We start from the raw sequence: 20,070 nt of genomic DNA, 5'->3' as shown, positions 1-20,070 counted from the left end.
GGCGTCGAACGAGTCTACACTGTTTTTAGCTTCTATCGCAAATAAAGCACAGCTACCCTCTCAACAAAGTAATTGTCAGTCATTTTGCAATGAAACTGGAGCAATTTTGTGTCTGTTGTGAATGTGAAGTCACGCACAAATGAAGCGAGTAAGCTCAAAATGTTCAAGGGTTTATTTACGCGTATGTGTAGTGTGATTTACTCACACATGGCGCATCCACTGTGAATGCCACCGTTATTTATTCTTATTAATTAAATGAAGTCTGTGATTTATGTAAGAATCAAGAATCTTGAGTGTGAAACCTGTTTTAATTAGTTCATTTTTAAATTAAACCAAGCAATATTTTTATTCTAAAACGGTATACAGTATCTTAAACCTTTTTGTATAATTATTATTGTTGTAAATATTTTATTGTAATGAAACAGTTTAAATGATCATTCTGAACCATGAATTTGTGGTTTTTATTTGGTCATTTTATTTGAGGAAAACTCTGTAACACATTAAAATAATGGTCCATTAGTTAATGTCTGTTAATGTTTTTACTAACATGAACAGACTATTAGTAACACTCTTATTACTGTATTCATCTTTGTTCATGTTATTTAAGTTAAATAGTGTTAGTTCACATTATTTTAGCTTTTGTTAACAAGCACAACTTTTGATATTAGTAATGCACTAGTTAATGTTGAACTGAATTAATAAATGTTTACAAGATTATTCATACTTTGTTAATGTTAGTAAATACATTAACTAACATAAACTAATGGACAATTATTCTGTAGTGTTATCAAAAACTCAAATAAATTGCATTGACAGATCTCACCATTTTATTTTGAGAAAAGCTTGATTACTAATATTTTATTTATTAAGACAAAAAATTGCAATTCTGAAGACTAAAACAAACTAGAAAAAAAAACTGAATCTTGTAAAACATGAAAGTTTATTTCAGCTTGTATTAGTATAGATGTTGTTATTAATAGTGTTTAGCCTTCAGAAGGAACTCAAAAATGAGTCTCTGTGTTGACACTGGAAGGTCAGACGTTTCAAATTAAAGGATGAGTGTTTTCCAGATAAATGATCTTAGAATGAACAGGAAGACTGATTGTAGGCCTTCTTGCTTGACACATTTACATGTTTATTTTATGTATGCGACAGGTATTTAATGAGCAGTTTTTCCTGGTTCTGATGGATGACATGAGAGACGAGGCACAGAAGGAGGGAGGCGCACACTCTTTCCTGTGCCACCGGGACAGTCCTGGCATCTTCCCAACACAATGGAGTCTGAAGAACGGAGTCAAGCTCAGTCCTCCTCCAGGTCTGTGGATGCAGTCTTTTAAACAAAAATGCCATTTAGTTTTAATCATAATTTTGGGGGTGTAGCGCAACTGTTCAGCCTGACACCGACACAAAAAGTCATGATGGTAATTTGTTTCTTGTAATGACAGCAGTAAAAAACTGAACAATTATTTGAACTGTAAAACTACACAAGCTAAAAATTTACATTTATTTTTATATATTTTTTATCTACAAAGTGTGCAGCTTTTGTCACTGCAGTGTATCTTAATGAGCTTATTCACTTACTAAATAAAGTATACTTATATACTTGACCTTTACTTAAGTATACTTCTTTTTCCTAAGGGTGTATTTACTGACTTACCAAGATCCGTCTTGTACAGCCAGGGGGAATATTGTTGCTCTGACAGCCAAGTTGGGTCAAAGCTAAGGATGCTCTGATCAGGAGTTTTGCAGCCGATACAGAGTACTGATTCCTTGTCATGGTGATTAGCTGATACCGAGTACAGTTTCCTTGGCTTCAAGTTTTATAATGCATTGAGCACATTTTCCCTCTAAGTATGAACCTTAAGAGAAGATCTTGCCTTACCTAAGAGAATAAATGAAGGATGCTGCATGTAATACCTTAAACACGTCTCATATAACTATTTAGGTGTGAACGTGTCATGGCCAGAAGCAGCATTACAGAAAATAATTCATTCATTTTATTCTGGCAAAGTCCCTTATTTATCAGTTGTTGCCACAGCGGAATGAACCGCCACAAAAAATAATATAAACACCGATATAAAAATTGTTCTGAAAAATTACAATGCAATTTGGAAACATTGCAAATGATGAAAAAAGAATTCAACACGCCTCAATCAAGAAAAAGCCTGGAGCTCGCATTTGATGCATAAGAAGGTAAAATGCACAGCTATAAAACCAGTACTTCTTTACTAAAAGGAAATAGGCCTATAAACTATTGTATAGCAATTAATATATTACAAGAATTTATATTATTAAATATTCATGTTAAAAAATAAAGTTTTATTTATCTAATATTTCCAGCCAGCTTTTAGTGAACTTGCAATATTGTCAAAACAGAACTTTCAGTTGTTATATATGTAAAAAGGCCTAAATGCATGCAGGACCATTCAAATATTTTGCTCGCCTCTAACTAATGACAGCAAATCACTCATGATGAGAGAGATTTGCAGGGGGATTTGCACTTGCGATATCTTTACTGCTTTTTCATTTAACCTAAGAAATGTAATGCTTAGATCATTACTGTCACGCGCGATCTGTTCATTCACTCTCGTCACCATGATTTCAGAATATTTTAACTTCTGCTTGGGGATCATGAGATGCTGTATAGGACAGATGCTTTTAGTTTATAAATGTGTTGCGTGCTGTCCAATTTAAAGTTGATTAGTCGTGTTTTACAACATCTGTGTTAAAAAAAAAAAGTTGTTTGCTCTGTCTTTTTTTCCCTCTTTGTTTCGGATTTACTTACACCTGCTCTTAGCTTTTCTTGTACGTATTGGGTACCTTCAATCGGGTATGAAGGAAATAATTGCATCTATTCTGCCAGGTAGATCAGTATAGGCTACAGTTCAGATGTTTGCAGCTCAACCTGCTGAAAAAAAGAAGATTTGCTCTGACAGGATGTTTTGAAAAATTGTCCCTCCATAAACATTTTATTTTCGTCTTAAAATGTCAATACATTTTTGTCATTTAAAGCAGATTTTTTAAGTGTAGTTTCTATTTACTCTGTGTCATTGAACAAATGTAGTTGATAAATATTGAGGACAATTATCTGTCAGAAAAAATCCTCCTTTTTTAATATGTCTAAATAGCAATACGAGCTCTTCGCCGTCCTTTCAAAACTGCTTTATTTCTTTACGACATGTTCTGAACTGTCTGTGAGGGAAAACTGCATCATTTTTCTCTAGGAAAAGCAGATTTATTGGGATTTTGTGTTTGGAAACAACACTAAGCATTTTGCTCATTCTGTTGTTCATGAAACATTGGTTTATTGGGAACATGGACACATGAGTGAGCAGTGCTTTTACTGTCAGATGCCCCCCTGTCCTGAAAAACAGCCTCATTCCTTGGCACTTATACTGCCCAGAAGAGCAGTCATTACAGCTAATGGCTTGGGACGGCTGGCCAGGTCATTATGGATCCCTCCCCATTTTAACAGCTGGAAACACACACTGAGGCTTTTGGTCTTTGCCAAACAGAAACGCATTTGGATGATAAATGATTCCTGATTTTTTGTTTTGATCTGATATGCAGGTGTTTTATTGACACCAAAATTTGTAGATTTCTCTTTAGTCTTGGTTTTGGAGACTCTTTGACCTCTTTGTTGCTTTTAGCGCTTCTGAAGTGTTCATCGTCAGATCTCCTTTACGGCTCACATGCTGCTAATTGCCAATCAACATATTGATTATTTCTGATTGTGAATAACTTTAAAGTTCAAATCTAGCCTTGTGGATATTTTTAACTTTATATCTATATTAGGGAGAAGGTCGTGCAGTTGACTGTTTCTGTCAGGTGACCTTTGTGTGTTTGTGTGTGTTTGTGTTTCTAGGGTTCCAAGGTCAGGATTTTGACTGGGCCGACTATCTAAAGCAATGTGAGGCTGAAGCAGCCCCACAGCAATGCTTTCCTCCGGTGAGTTAAAATAAAAAATTAGAATAAAACACTTTCAAAATGCAATTCATTTATAAAGTAAATGTTTTTATATTTAAATTCTTGGTAACACTTTACAATAAAGTTTCATTAGTTAATGTATTTCCTAACATAAATAATGAACAGTGTTACTATATAAATATATAAATACTATATTAAATACTATATTATAGTATTTATTCATATTTGGTAACTAGGGTTGCACAATATATCTTTTCAGCATCGATATTAAAATGTGATCATTCGCAATAGTCACATCACAGGATATACAGTGTTAAGTCTGGATTATAATTTATCATCTGCAAGGGGTTTTGATGCTTGTGACTGTATGAGTATTTAAAAAAGCACTCAGGAATAAGAAATTTTACAGTTTGTAACTTTAATAACGATTAATTTTATTTATATTATTCATGCAGTATTATTTTATGTTTGATTATTCAATTACTGTATACCTCAATACTGTTTGGAACACAATAAAACACTGTTTATTTCAGTTCCATCTTTTTCTTTATTGTATTTCTCTATTTTTGTGTATTGTTGCTTAAATTTTATGCAGATGCGCTCCCCTTCAGAATCATCACCGTCAATCTAAAATGATAAATTCTTTACAAATAAAGATATTCAAGTCATGTGGGGAAATTGTATTCAATATGCATCACAGAATAACAAAATACCGCAAAGTCAGATTTTCCCAATATCGTGCAGCCCTATTGTTAACGCTAGATAATGAAGTCAGTCATTTACTATGTTTCCATCCAAAAATCTGAATGAACTTTATGCGCAAAACTGGATTATCTCATAAAAGAAGTGAAAATAAAGCGTTATCCATCCAACTAGTCAAAGCTAACAAAATCATCACTTCCTGATTAACTGATGCCAAATATCAACAGTAAAAACTGAATTTGCTGCAGTAGGGAAAGCTGCGTGAATCTTTTCTTTATCAAATAAATGACTTGCGCCTCAGAAGGCAATCCTGACACGCAGTAAACGTGTAGTGTGTTTGAAGGTGTCAGACGCGGAGTACAGACTGATTCTGAAGGTAATTAATAGTTTAATAAAGCTAATACTTAAACGGTAAGGTGTTCTAGAATGACCAAATCAACATTTCAGATGTTTTACATTGTGCTCAGCCTGCTGGTTTGTCCATTTACACACATTTTCATCATCAAATGATCTCATCACAAAATCACATGATCTTTTTTATGCTCATACTGAAACTTGTGGTAAAAGTGTTTCTATCGTAGTTTATGCGCGTAGTTTATCCTACTCAGTTATGCGCAAATGCTTTTTTATGCGCATTTTCAAAATGTATGCGCATCATGACGTTTCCATCAACCAGTTTTTTATGCACATATCCAAAATGTGCAAAAAATAGGTGTATGGAAACATAGCTATTGTTAGTTCTTGATAACTCATAGTGCATTAACTTAAAACACAGCTTTGGATTTTTTTAATGAATACAAAGTACAAATTGGATGTTAAACTATGATTAATAAATGCTAATAATTAATCATTTGCATTTATAATGAATAAGTAATAACTAACAATACAATAACTAACATTAAATATGCATCAAATATAAACTGTTTTCATACAATAATAAAAATTTAAAGCAGCTTTTGAGAGGGGGGGGTGAATGTTAGCTTTTTTACAAAGTGCAAGTAGTAAAATATATTCTATTTGTTTTTTACTTGTATCTTTCTGTATCTAGCTCACTCTATATATATATATAATATTATATAACAATATACCCATTCATATATTTTGGTGCTTTAAAGCATTTCATAATATTTTTAGTGTTAAAAAGTCTTGTTTGATAAATGGAAAGTTTAAAATTGAAGATTTTATGTGAAATGGAAATTTTGATGATATAACCTTGGATAAAAAATATCATGGTTTCACAATATTGTGATTACTGATTTGAAATGTTTTTTTTTCTTAAATGTCTGGGCAAAAATAAAAACAAAAATCTTTTTCAGCTTTGAACACAATATGTTTATATTTTAAGCAACATTTAAGATATTTAGGACAATAAAACATTGTCAGGCTAAATAATTCAAGCTAATCACTGACTTCTGCTGTCTTCATTTGTTTCAAAAACACAGATTTCTTTACAATTTAAAATGGCGTCTTTGGATATCTTTTCTGCTGGAGATCCTGTTGCTCTAAAATACAAAAAAAGTAAATAAAAAATCTTACACATACCATAGGAACTGTATAGCAGAACATTTTGGCGGTTTTAAAACCTTGACTTTTCCAAACCGCCATTTACCTTAAAAATGGTTATCATTCCATGCCTAAATGAAAATGTTTTGTAACATTTAAAATGTCTTAGCTGTCACTGTTGATCAGTTTAATGCATCAAATACAAATGCAAGGTTTTGTAATTTAAATGAAAATGTCATCTAATCTCAATTATTGCTGTTTTTTTGTTGCTAATATGACTTTAAAATGTTAAACTCTTTTGAAATGTTTTTGTAGGACCCATCCGATCAGTGCATCAAAGAGTCCATGATGCTGGAGGCCGTCAACCCAATTTGTCCTGAAAACATCCACGTAGCCACTGTTACCAAGGTCAAAGGTCAACACATGTGGATTCGATTGGAAGGTGTGAATTCAACACTCTTCTTTCTGCAGTAAATCAGCTCTTAATGACCAGAAATAATTATGCAGAGTCTGCTTGTACAGGCTTCAGAGGATACTAACAAAGCCAGGTCCTTGATTAAAAATAGCAGGACCACTAATGCACTAATTTAAGACTGGGCTTAACCCTTTATAGACATCACAGAAGGTCAGTAGGCGTGAGGATTAGTGTCATTTATCTCTCCCTTACACTCTTCGCTCAGGTCTGAAGCAAGCCATGCCAGAGATCATAGTTCACACAGACTCCATGGATATTTTCCCAGTGAGCTGGTGTGAGACAAATGGTTATCCTCTACTGCACCCCTGCAAGCCCAGAGGTCAGTTTTACAGCATAAACTGAGCAATTTCAGAGAAACTACTGAGCACACAAAATACTACTTAAACTAAAATGTATATATGACATCTAGAGACTTAAATTCTTGTTTTATGTGTTGCAGTGGAGAAACAGAGAAAGGTTGCAGTTGTTCAGCCAGAGAAACAGTAAGTAAGACAAAGAAAAGAAAAGAAAAGAAAAAAGTTTCTGTCATAATTTATTTAACCTTGAGATATTACAAAACAGTAAGACCTTCTTTTACTTTCCCAATGCAAATCAGATAAATTTCTGTTTCTTCATTCAAAGTCTATACTTGCTTCTATGTTTGAGAGCCAATGAGGTTTGTTTTTGATTCTGGTGATTTTAAAATAATTTATTGTAAAATGGTGGTTGCAGTAATCTAATGTATTGTGATGGTTCTGTAATATTGTAAAGAAGACGGTATTTTGCAATATATATTTTTTTCAGAGTAAAGATCTAATATTAGAAACATTTGCATAAATAACTAGTGGTATAATGAATCCCAAATCTCACGATTCGGATCACATATTAGTTTTTTAGTCACGGATCGGACCATTTTTTAGATGAGCCATAAATGGGAGAAGATAAATGAAATTCGCTTTCCATTTATTACAAGCACACAACTGCAAGACACTTTTGGTTTTAACAAACAGAACTTAGAACCTGTAATTTTATTAAAAATGCAATGAAGAAATAATCAGCTGAATAAAAATAAATTGTAAAATATTCAATATTGGGAAAAAGTCACTGTTACTCATACTGTTGCTGATAACACTAAATCTATAAATCTAACATTATCATTTGTACAACCTATAATTTTTATTGTCCAATTTTCAATAAATTATTTCGTTATTCACTGATAAAACTTGGTTTTAATGCTAGATGTGTCATTTTTGAAGAATTATTCAGTGGCATATTTTTGATGGCTGGTTGTCGCCAACTATTGGTTTAATAATGTAGTTGCTGCAAACAACTTTTATTTTTTTAAGCGTCGTTAAATGCATATGACAGTGATTTTAGTCATAAACATCAGTGGTTATCTCTAAACTATAAACTGTTCTCTCAGTACTTCGTTGTTATTTGACTGTAACTTCATAACTAACTCAAAAGACTAAAGACTAAATCTCTTTCTTGAATTTTGTTTCCAGGTTTGCATGCAGCGATTTGAAGGATTAATAAACATATGCAAATTACCATCATTTATAATTTATGTTGCGTGGTTGTTGAGATCCTGATCTTTTAATGTTGAATTGTACAGCTCACACTGAATTTATTAATGCAGGCTAAACAAGTAGTGACAAAAAACAGATTTAATAACCTAAGAAACCCAACACATCCTGAATAGCCTACCACGACTTCTTTCGTCATTACTATATTTCACAGGACAGCCTAAATGCTAAATTTAAATGACGTGAGAGGCGATCTCTTTGTAATCATTACAAAATTAGGATAAATCTACAAGCGAAAAAATTATTAACCCGCAGGTCATTTGTGTTTAGAACTAGTTTGTGATCGGTTCGAATCACGAATCAACCATGATCTGTTAAGTCCCTTTAAGCAACTAGTAGCAAATAAATAGATACAAATTAAATAAACAGTTTAGTCTTATATTCATGTACTAATAAATAAAATCAGCATCAGCATCAATATGGCAGTGTGCATCCAAAATTTGATTATTTATTAAAGCATAAACATATTATTAAATATTATTGTACACCATTATACTATGATAAACATGTTATTTTACGTTTGATTGTTCAACTTTTATATTTCTATACTGTTACGTTCTCCCCCAAAAAAACATGAAGCACAATTTATTTAACATTTATCTTTGCTTTTTATCATTTTTGTTGTTTTTATATATGATTGTAATTTAATATATCTTATGGGGATGCACCATATAGAAAAAGGCTTGATCACCTCAGTTGATCTAATGAATGAAATCTTTCCAAATACAGCTCTTCAAATCATCTGGTGAAATTATATTCAAATTGCTATATATATTGCAGCAAAACAACATATCGCAATGTCAGACTTTTTCAATATCGTGCAGCTTTGCTTAAATTTAGGAGACTTGCTTTTTACCTGAAGAAAACATGCAACTTGTGGAAAGTTATATTTAATTTTTATTTTCCGAATTAGGAGTATTTAATGCCCCTAAAAGTTCACAGATATAGCAATGACAGACACAATAATGCAATGTTTTCTTACACCCCTAGTTTATATTTAAATAATAAAAAATAATGAATTGAATGTGTCTATTAAGTGATCTTTTTTTCTGAAGACCCTGTATTAAATAGTTGATATGGATTTCACATGAAACTAAATTGAAAATACCTTAATTTTTGGGCTAAATTAACCCTTGATTATTAAATTAAAGTCCAAGTGGTTTTGATTATGGAAAAACACATTTCTGTCTTTCAACACAGTCGAGTGCCATCTAAAGACTCTTCACCTGACACTACCAAACAACACATGAACAGCAGTCAGGCAGAGATGGGTGAGCAACAATTCCTATTTGAGCATCTCAAAGCGTTGATGCTCTTGCTGAAGATGTTTATGCACTTTCTATAAGATGCTACTATTTTAATCTTGTTTGTGTGCCACCAGCAGGCCAGGCCAATGGGAAGTACTGCTGCCCTAAGATCTATTTTAACCATCGCTGCTTCTCTGGACCTTATCTCAATAAGGGCCGCATCGCAGAGCTGCCGCAGTGTGTGGGACCTGGAAACTGTGTGCTGGTGCTGAAGGAGGTTAGACATGTCAGACTGATTTTTCGCTGTAGTATTTAAGTGCTTTTTTTTATTTTGACAAAAGATATCCAGATGCTGGAATGTTAGTAGTTCAGTTTTTGAAATTCAATACAAATCTATATTGTAACCTCAATGGGAAAACTGGATGAATGTGCAATAAGAAGTTGTGTGCAGTTTAGTGGCAGTTCTAAACCAGAATAACTGGGGGGGGGGCGGGCAGGGGCCTCTTGTAATTTTAGGGGGCACACATTAACATACATCACAAACTACTTAAACAATTATTCAAAGTCATTTTTTCATGCATTACTCTGCAGTCTTCATAAACAAGCTAATTAAATAACTTAAACTCAAAATAATCTTCCTTGTTTATTTATTTGACAAGTAACTTTGTACTGGTGTAGGATAACACATTTCTAACATTCAAGTACATCAAGGCACATTTTTGCACCTGTAAACTTTAACAGATACAGTTGAAGTCAAAATATTTTGCCCTCCCATTCATTTAAAATAATATTTTGATTTTTAACAAACCAAGGACATTTTTACAGTATTCCATAAAAAACAAAAACAATTCCTCTGGAGCCATAATAATTCTTGTTTCTTATAGTTTATTTCTCAAATAAAAGCAGTTTTAATTAAGAAAAAAATAATAATTTTGAGGTCAGTATTATTAGCCTCCTTAAGAAATGTTTACTGTAGATTTTTTTTATTGTCTACACAACAAAGCAGTTATACAGTAACTTGACTAATTATTCCAACTTAACTGGTTAACATAACCTAGTTAAGTCTTTAAATTACACTTTAATCTGAATACAACTATTTTGTCAAATAACTAGTAAAATGTTATGCAACTGTCACCATGGGAAAGAAATTAATTATGTAATTAATTAAGTAATTATTAGAAATTAGTAAAACTATTGAGTTTAAAAACATGTTGTAAAAATCATGTGTTTGAAGACATTAAGCCTGGGGTGGGGTGGTGTTAAAAAGAATTAATTTTTACTAATTTTAAAAGTATATATATGTTTTTATCATTTTCTGTTTTTTAATGTCTGTACCAGTTGTTTTAGGTTTACTTTATTTAAGTTTAAATTAAAATGAAACAATTTTTGCAACTTTCTAAAATAAATGTCAAACAAAAAAAGTATTTTGTTGAGAAATACTCTATATAATTATTTGGTCACACTTTACAAAAAGGTTTCATTAATTATTGTAAGTTAATGCATTTTAATAACATTTATTATAAATTAAGAACGGACAAAACATGTACAGGATTTGTTGATCATTGTTGAACATTTACTAATAGATTATAAAAATCTAAATTTATGCTTGCTAATATTACTTAGTTCACATGAACTAACAATGAACTGTATTTGCATTAACTAATGTTAATGAACATGACCATTACTATAATAAATGTTTTGTTCACTGTTTTTTCATGTTAGTAAATGCATTAACTTACATGAATTAATACAACCTTATTGTAAAGTGTTATCAATCCTTTTTATAAATGATAAGTTATGAAGCAATTAATTGAATCTACACTTTGTGCTATTGATGCTAACCTTTTGACCCGTGGCCTGTGCAGGTGCTGACGCTACTGATAAACTCCGCTTATAAACCCAGTCGAGTGCTGAGAGAATTGCAGCTGGACCAGGAGGGTCGCTGGCAGGGCCATGGAGAGACACTTAAAGCAAAGTAAGAAAACGGTTTTAAAAAGCAGAATTTAGCCCAAAATTCAATTCTGTCATTACCCCTCCAGTACTTCACTTGTTCCAAACAAGTTTCATTTTATTATTTTTTTTGTTAAACGAAAGATATTTTAAAGAATGTTGGAAAATGTTGCCATTGACTTCCAAACTATTTTTCATTCCACCAAAGTCAATGGCTGCCAGTGTTGAACATTCTTCAAAATATTGTGTGTGTGTGTTTGTGTTTGTGTTTGTGTTTGTGTTTGTGTGTTTGTGTGTGTGTGTGTGTGTGTGTGTGTGTGTGTGTGTGTGTGTGTGTGTGTGTGTGTGTGTGTGTTTGCGTGTGTGTGTGTGTGTGTGTGTGTGTGTGTGTGTGTGTGTGTGTGTGTGTGTGTGTGTGTGTGTGTTTAAAAGAAAGAAAACAACAACAAAAAATCAAACTGTTTTGGAATCAATTGAGGATGAGTAAACGATGACAGAAATGTCATATTTCTACAACAACCCATTTAAATTAGTTTACTGACATATTATAAATGTGTTACCAATAGTTTACTGTGTGTTTTACAGGTACAAGGGGAAGAGCTACAGAGCGACGGTTGAGATTGTTCGCACAGCAGATCAGGTGGCTGATTTCTGTCGGAAGACCTGCATTAAGCTGGAGTGCTGCCCAAATCTGTTCGGCCCACGCATGGTTCTGGAGCACTGCTCTGAAAACTGCTCTGTGCTCACCAAAACCAAATACAGTGAGCACCACTTAAACCTCTCTCTCTACTGGATTGCTGCATGCTACATGTAGAAAGTCAAACTCAAATTGTAGCAAATATTTCAATTGGATGTAGGGGGAAAAAATGAAAACTGCATTTTAAAGTCAAAATGCAAACTTTTAAAATGTTCATTTTATAAATGTTCTATTTAAATAATAAGTATTAAAATAAAACTTTGGTTTAATTTAATCAAAATGTAACATCATTATTACTATTACTGGTGTACTGCTGACTGTACTTTCAAAATAATAATAATCCTAATAATACATTTATATTTGAAGTCAAAATTTCCCATTATTTTCAATTAATATTTTTTTCTTGTTGCAGTATTTCAGTTAAATTATTACGCTATTATAATATTTTAACTTACAAAAGTGCATTTTACCATCATATTTGAACAGTACAATTTTAATTATCTTCACACTACAGTAATGAGGTTTTGTTTTGTCTCATGTTTTTTAGATTTTTGGTTTGGTTAATTGCTCAGTGTCTACATAATATCTTTAAATTTTGGTGTGAAATATGACATGTGCAAATAAACAGTTACTCTTTAGGTCTCTCCGTGAAGCTAACAGTACCTTTTGTTTATAGCGTATTACTATGGAAAGAAGAAGAGCAGGCGTGTGGGTCGACCTCCCGGTGGACACTCAAACCTAGAGGGGGGAGTGAAGAGACGAGGCAGGAGGAGAAAGAGGAGAAAGCAGCTCTTCGTCCACAAAAAGAGACGCTCATCTGCTTCAGTTGACAACACTCCAGCAGGTTCCCCTCAGGTAACAACAGGAGAGAGAAAAAAACAAAAAACACGAGTCTAACAGTCTGAGATCACAAGTTAAATGAGTTCTGTTTAGATTTTTCTCAGTGTTATTATTTTTAGTATAGTTCAGATTTATTGGATGAACTAATTGTGACCTAAATATAGGTTCCTTTGATTTTACAATGCATAATGTTAACAGAATGCAGTCATAATAATGAAATTAAGTATTAAACTTGGAGATTTTCTATAGCTAAGTTTTTTATATTTCTTATTTTGTTCTTATTTTCTATAGCTATATTTTCTATATCAAGTTTTTCTATTTTATTTCTTACTTTACTCTATAATTTACCTTTTATTAATGATCTTTTTATAATCAACTCAGTGCATATCGTACTGTACATGTGACTAATAAAATTAGATTTTCGAATTTAAACTCAGGATAATAAAACCAAAAGTAGTGCTGTACACCTAGTGCAAGGATTCAGCAAATATGAAACTGCAAACAGACATATAAATCACGCATTTGACATAAGCTTTCTGTGATGAATATATTTTATTTGGGCTCATTTTAGAGACGCATTAAAAATTAACAAAATATATTCAGAGCAACTGCTCAATAAGAACCGTCTTCCTCCATTTGTTTTAATGTGTTCATTAGAATGTGCACAGTCTGGTAAAACGTGTGCTCTAAATGTAAATGTCAATTCCATTAAAGGGTCACGAAACACCAAAACACATTTTTTGAGCTGTTGACAGTCGTATATGTGTCCCACACTGCTAAAAACACTATTAGGACACCTATATTTCACTAAAAAGTGTAAATTGGTTGTTTTTGCGTTATTTTAAGCAAATTCGTACTTCCTGTTTGAAACGAATTTTTGAAGCTGCGTCACGGTCATGACATAATAGTGTGTATTCCAGCGTGCAGACTGGACGTCTGTGCCAGAGTGTGTCTTATTACGTCTTACAGTGTGATACATTAATGCATGAGTAAGGCTTGGGTTAAACCAATCAGCGCACTCTATTGTGCAACTTCATTAATATTCATTACTATCACCGTGTTTTCAGGACAGAGACGCCACGTTGTGTTGGCAAAACAAGCGTGAAGTGTTGCTTTTATAGTTTGCTGCAGTTAAGTTTCGTTTTCATTTTCTCTCTGTGAGAGCTCAGACTCACGTGTGGATTAACAGTGTACGCGACGCGCGACAACAATAACTTACGTGTCTAAGGAGGATTATTGTTTACCTGAGAGCTGTTCTCATCTGCAAACGCTGAGATCTGGAATCGTTTGTAGTATTCTCTTCATAAAGACGCGGCTCTAGTTGCTGGTGATTGTCCTGTCTCTACAGATTTGGTAAGTGAGCGACCAGTGCTCTTTGTTTATTCGGTTTGTTCGTATCTAACAAACTATAGCACAGAGTGTAAACACGTTAGCACCACAACCAAACTTTAACCTCGTGTAGGGTTTTTACCGCATTTAGTGACCGGAATAACACACGCGGCTTTCTGACACTACCTGTCGTGTGCATCTAAGTTTCTGGGAAATGCAGAGGGTTTTTTTCTCTCATTCGCCGTGCGGTATCAAACATTGCATGAAAAATACACGCTTAGAGCAGTTCCTCAAATCAAATATCTCGTTTGTCGCGAGGGGCTTGAATGAATTCCCTGAATGAAAGAGCCAAACTGCAGTTAAAGTCCACCATTTAATAATTTGGCTAATAATTTGACTACAGATGTCCATGTAGGTTAAACACCATCACATTCTCCTGTATGTATGTGTGTGTGTGTGTGTGTGTATTTTGACTCTGAAACTCGCGCGTGCCTAAATCGACACTCCCACACCCTCCCACTTTAGTTCCTCCGACACTCCCCCCTAAACAGAGCTGGACACGCCCACTTTTCTGGCTTTTTCCAAAGAAGAGGTGTGAAAACACCCTGCTGAAACGAGGGGGTTTCATGGCCCTTTAAGTTTCCGCACATGATCCACATTTAAAAGTTCAACTTGAACACCACTGTTATTAATTTTAAACATACTTAACAACCAGGAAGAGGATCAAACTAAATCTGTAGATTATAAACAGTAGGGAAAATACATATTGAACACATCACCATTTATCTCAGAAAACTTACTTTTAAAGATGCTGTTGACTTGAAATTGTCCGCGGATGTTGAAATCCATATATGCACAGAAATGTAATAAAATGAAATGACGCAGGGAAAAATTATTGAACATATAAAAAAGGGAGGTGTAGAAAGGCAGTAAAAGCGCAGACAGGAGCTGAAATGTCTCAGAGGTTATTCAACAACCTTCTGCTCTTCCTCATTGTAAATTACTATCAGTTGCTTTAGTCCAACATCTACATTAGCAGGATTATGTAGATGAAACCAGGGTGGACAACTCAGTAAGACAGTGATCGAAAACACAAATGATTTCAGAGAAAGAAAATCAAGCTGTAGAATGGTCCAGCAAATCACAAAAAAAAATCTGATTTGATGGACAAGACCCGCTGAACCATCAAGATTTTTACACTCTGTTGAGGTCTGAAGAACTCACACCTGAGCAATTCACTTGACTTCATTCTTCTTATGAGAGGCGTCTTTAAGCTGCCATCACCAAAAAAGCCTTCTATATAAAGTATCAAATACGTATCAGTAGTTCAGTACTTTCTCCTTGTCATTTGATTGTTATTACGCAGAACTCGTATTTCAATTCCATGTCAACAGCTTCTTAGAATATTTTTTTCCAGAAAAAAAACAATGACGTGTTGAATACTAATTTCCCCACTGTATATAGGTTGACTGAAAATATGACTGTCTGTCCTCACAGGGCAGCGGCGATGAGGAAGATCTGGATGAAGATGACTCTCTGAGTGAAGACACAGGCTCTGAGATGCAGGACGAGCTAATGGATGACTCCGAATATTCAGAGAAGAAGTCACAGCCCCCTACTCCCTCCCCCTCACCTCCAGAAACCCCCCGTCCCACACGCAGAAGACGCAAAGCTCGCTCACCGTCCTGCTCTGATGATGAGAACAGACCTCCATCACCCAAGGTTAATAGTTGAAACAAGACTAAAGGCCCGCTTACAGCAAAACTGACAGCAGATTAGTCATTGGTCAATGAATGTTTTCTGCGGCTTTGAGTGCTAGAGCTCTTTAAAGCAGGATGGACTCTGATTGGCTGGACATGTTTTTATTATTTAATGGCTAGAGGAAAAATCTTTTTTACGATGATTCCAAATTTGTTTGTGTTGTTTACAATATGTCAAGTGAGTTCAGTTTTTGAAGCCAAATCATAGTTGTTGTTCTTGCTGTAAACGAGCCTTAAATATACATTTTTTAACTATTATAAACATCATTCATATTTATTAAAAATTATTTTTTTTATAATTTAATAACTTTAATAATTATAAATAACTATAATAATTTAATAATTTTAATAATTAAATAACCTGCTAAGTTCTGTAAATGAAAACATGTAAAAACAGTAAGCATATTTGTCATTACAAGATAAATGCCATCATAAATATCATTGACTATAGCTTTTTTATAAAATTGCCATGTAGTGTACTGTATTTGTTTTGTGTCTGAGAATTCACTATGCAGTACTGATTGTTTTACTTTCTCTCTTTTGAAGAGTCCACGTACTGAAGTTCCTCAGAAGCTGTGTTTGGACAGCAGTCCACTGGAATGGAGCGTCACAGATGTAGTGCGCTTCATCAGGACCACTGACTGTGCTCCGCTGGCCCGCATCTTCATGGATCAAGTAATTGAAAACACTGCCAGTACATTAACTGCTTCATTTATCTGCAGTCACTGTTTAGTTTTTCCTTTTCAAATAAGGAAAAAAATTGTGAAAACATTCAGCATCATTCTGCTTCAAAGCAAAAATGATTGGTCAAATATGGATAAAATAAAAAAAAATTTGAGCCAAGAAAAAAAACGATACTGCTTAACACTGCCCTGCACAGTTTGAAGCAGCTTTCACATCACACGCAGAAAGCGATGCACTATGAAAACTATTCATGTCAGTGGCTTGCCAGGGTGGTTTGGTGCTGTGCAAACTAAAGGGTAAAAGCAATGGAGCGAATCGTCAACTAGCTCTTTGTGTATTTCCCTAATCCTCTCATATACTTATCTGCATAAACTGCACACTCTCACCAGAAAAAAACGTCTGAAATAATGTGCCGACAGGACGTTTTTGTGTAGTGTATATATACAATGTCCAGGCTGTTTGCAGTACTGTGCTGTCATAGCAAGGCTAATAAAATTACACCAAAAATTATATATCATTTTAGTTTTCTGCCAAGTACATTCAGAATATTAAGTTTCAGCCCAGAATTTTTATTTTAGTACATCCATGGAAAATAATGAATGTTCTCACGGTGTTCGCGTGGGTTTCCTCCGGGTTCACCGGTTTCCCCCACAGTCCAAAGACATGCGCTAAAGGTGAATTAAATAAACTAAATTGGCTGTAGTGTATGAGTGTGTATAGATGTTTCCCATTTCTGGGTTGCAGCTGGAATGCCATCCGCTGTGTAATAAAGACCCCTGATGAATAAAGGGACTAAGCCGAGGGAAAATGTAGTGAAATGAATAGTAGATGAATTAACATGAAACCACAACTTTTTCCTCACGTGCTTGTTGTTGCTCATTTAGGATCAACTTATATTTAGGACTAACTTTACATTTACCTTTCAGGAAATTGATGGCCAGGCGCTGCTCCTGTTAAATCTCCCAACCGTGCAGGAGTGTATGGATCTAAAACTGGGCCCTGCCATCAAGCTGTGCCATCACATCGAGCGGGTCAAGCTGGCATTTTACCAACAGTTTGCCAGCTGAGGGTGACATTCTGCAAAGAAGAGTAGGGCGTTTGACATTTTGGCTGACTTTACTAATATTGTGATCTTCCTTTTGCTCTATGGAAACCTTTAGAATCACTTAGCGCTTTAGACGCCTCCCTGTACCATTCGTTTTCTACAAAGCAGGCACAGTTGGGGGAGGCATTTTTTCCAACAGGGTGAATATGGTACTTTTACAGTCGGGCTCTTCATTTGGAGACTAGGCTGTTGTCTTTTTTAAGATTGGTTGAGCTCAGGGTAAACTTAAACCTGGGTCAGAGGAACTAGTCCATGCATTCAACAATAAGCAAAGCTAAACTTGTTTCTGAAACCTTTATGAACTGTAGAGCGGATGACAATGCATTAACCTTAAGCACAAGAAAACAAAAAGCAGTTGCCCTTCTACTGTACGCGGTATGCAAATGTGTACATACAGGAGTGTGAATGTAAATAGTGTAAATAAGCAGATGTTAATTTTAGTGGGACAGCTTTAATGCTCCCGTTTCAGTTTGGTTTTCTATTAAAGTTTGGGAATTACACTGTAAAACAACAGTGCAAACGCATGATGGTTTCTGCCATTGTGGTTTCTGTAAATACTAATAAACTTTTGCTCATTCGAATGATGCATTATTAACTAAAAGTGCAAAGTAATAATAAATAAATAACAACGTGTTATGGTTGAGACATAAGCACACAAATATTTCAGGTTACGTCATTGACTGTGATAGGGATAAAACATTCGTTGTGGCAAATCCAGGGTCTATCAACACCAAATTGAAGAGTTTTGTACTCTTAGAAATGTGTCTGCTTGAAAAAGTCATATTTTTATTATCAAACAGAATGCAGCCACTGTGTTGAAATGCAAATACTGCATTGAATAATGTCAGGGGCCTCTGTGTTGTAATCATCGGTTTGGCCTTGTATTGCGAAGCTGTGCCCTTATAAACAGAATCTTTAGATTTTTCATTGAAGGATTGTATTTGAATTGACGATGAGATATGCAACAGTCTTGCTTTTTTATTAAACAGCCCATCCCTATTCATCCTACTTCTTCTTTAAGAATTTGTGCTCTACTGTTGAAAAACAAAAAAAAATGTTTTTGGAGCCTTGTCTCGCCCCAATTGTTCATTTCCCGTTTTACACAGATTTGATTTAAGGTTGTTCAATTAATATCAGTTTACTTTTGATCATTTGTTGGTGGAAATGTTATTTAAAAGAAAATAAAATTAACAGAATCTTGACTTGTTTTTTGTTTTCAAGTGGATTTGGTTGAGAAATTTAGTGACAAAACTACATGAACTGATGTATAGGTTTTTTACCTAGTTACAGTTTTTCATTTGTATACCATGTGTTTTAGTATTTAGGTCAAAGATATTGCATTTTAAATATATACTGTCTTATATTAGAGTTCTGTTTAAAGTTTTAGGGTCAAATTTATGTGAGGAATAAGGTCTGTAACCTTTTATCTCTGTCTGTCTGTCTGTCTGTCTGTCTTTCTTTCTGTCTGTCTGTCTGCCTGCCTGCAAACAAATTACTTAACACTATTATTTAGTAGACCCTTAGTTTAATTGTTTTTCTTTAAATCAGGGTCCCCGCGGGGTCTTAAAAAGTCAAAAATTTAAAAAACAAAATTTAAGGCTTTAAAAAGTCTTAAATTCTCTGTTTTAGTTCTTAAATATTTTTGCACAGGTCTTATTTTTGCGATGTTCATGCAACGCTACATCTAATGCTCATTTAAATTCTTTTTTTGTTGTTGTTGCTAGGTTTTTAGGGTGTTGTAGTTCTTTATTTCACTAGTCGAATTGTAAGATCAGCTTTCTGTTTTTAAACTCAGTGCGCTGCGAATGTGACGTCATCGCTGTGTTTGCGGAAGTTCGCTTTAAGTGCGCGGCATGATTTCGGCTGGCAGAGTATGCCGTTATTTCACTGACAAATGTCGTGAGCCTTTTTTCTAAGTTGGGAGAGTTCTCAAAACACTGGCCGCTCACATGCGAATGATCTGCTCTCGATCCGTCGGACTCCTTTCGTGCTTTTGCTCTCCAGAGATGCTTCAGCATATTAAGAATAGTGAACTGATAAAACGAAATACAGTGTAGTTTTACTACAGTAAAGTGTGGTGAATTGTAGAATAATATACCCTATATTGTAAAAAAAACAAAAAAAAAACACTGCACTGGGTAGTTTGTTTATATTACACTTGTTGTCTTACCATAGCAACTATATTATTACCACAACAGATTACAGTACTTTACTGTACTTTACAAAACACTGTACAGCAGAGACTAGTTCACTTTGTTTTAGTGATAAAATGGGATTGATTGTGAG

At 34.2% G+C, this 20,070-nt stretch overlaps 1 protein-coding gene across 7 annotated transcripts in view; it reads left to right on the top strand.

Annotated features, from left to right (window-relative positions):
- The window catches only part of sfmbt1 (Scm like with four mbt domains 1), a 61,639-nt gene extending 42,653 nt beyond the window's left edge, over positions 1-18,986 (top strand). For 3 of the 7 annotated variants that reach the window (XM_073916657.1, XM_073916656.1, XM_021479793.3), the window contains exons 9-21: positions 1,156-1,315; positions 3,866-3,948; positions 6,448-6,574; positions 6,813-6,926; positions 7,047-7,089; positions 9,373-9,443; positions 9,557-9,696; positions 11,285-11,394; positions 11,955-12,130; positions 12,743-12,921; positions 15,733-15,957; positions 16,542-16,670; positions 17,606-18,986. In XM_073916657.1, the coding sequence (XP_073772758.1) occupies positions 1,156-1,315; positions 3,866-3,948; positions 6,448-6,574; positions 6,813-6,926; positions 7,047-7,089; positions 9,373-9,443; positions 9,557-9,696; positions 11,285-11,394; positions 11,955-12,130; positions 12,743-12,921; positions 15,733-15,957; positions 16,542-16,670; positions 17,606-17,746 (1,698 nt within the window). In that variant the 3' untranslated portion in view covers positions 17,747-18,986. Of the gene's footprint in view, positions 1-1,155; positions 1,316-3,865; positions 3,949-6,447; positions 6,575-6,812; positions 6,927-7,046; positions 7,090-9,372; positions 9,444-9,553; positions 9,697-11,284; positions 11,395-11,954; positions 12,131-12,742; positions 13,622-14,874; positions 15,958-16,541; positions 16,671-17,605 lie in introns of those variants that run through there. The other 4 variants (XM_073916654.1, XM_021479792.3, XM_021479791.3 and 1 more) reach the window with 2 other exon arrangements.
- The last annotated feature ends 1,084 nt before the right edge of the window (positions 18,987-20,070 follow it).

This window comes from Danio rerio, chromosome 11 (genome assembly GCF_049306965.1).
Source record: "Danio rerio strain Tuebingen ecotype United States chromosome 11, GRCz12tu, whole genome shotgun sequence".
Taxonomy (NCBI): Eukaryota; Metazoa; Chordata; class Actinopteri; order Cypriniformes; family Danionidae; genus Danio; species Danio rerio.
Note: the sequence above shows the minus strand (reverse complement) of the source record. Positions and strands in the feature narration are given on the sequence as shown.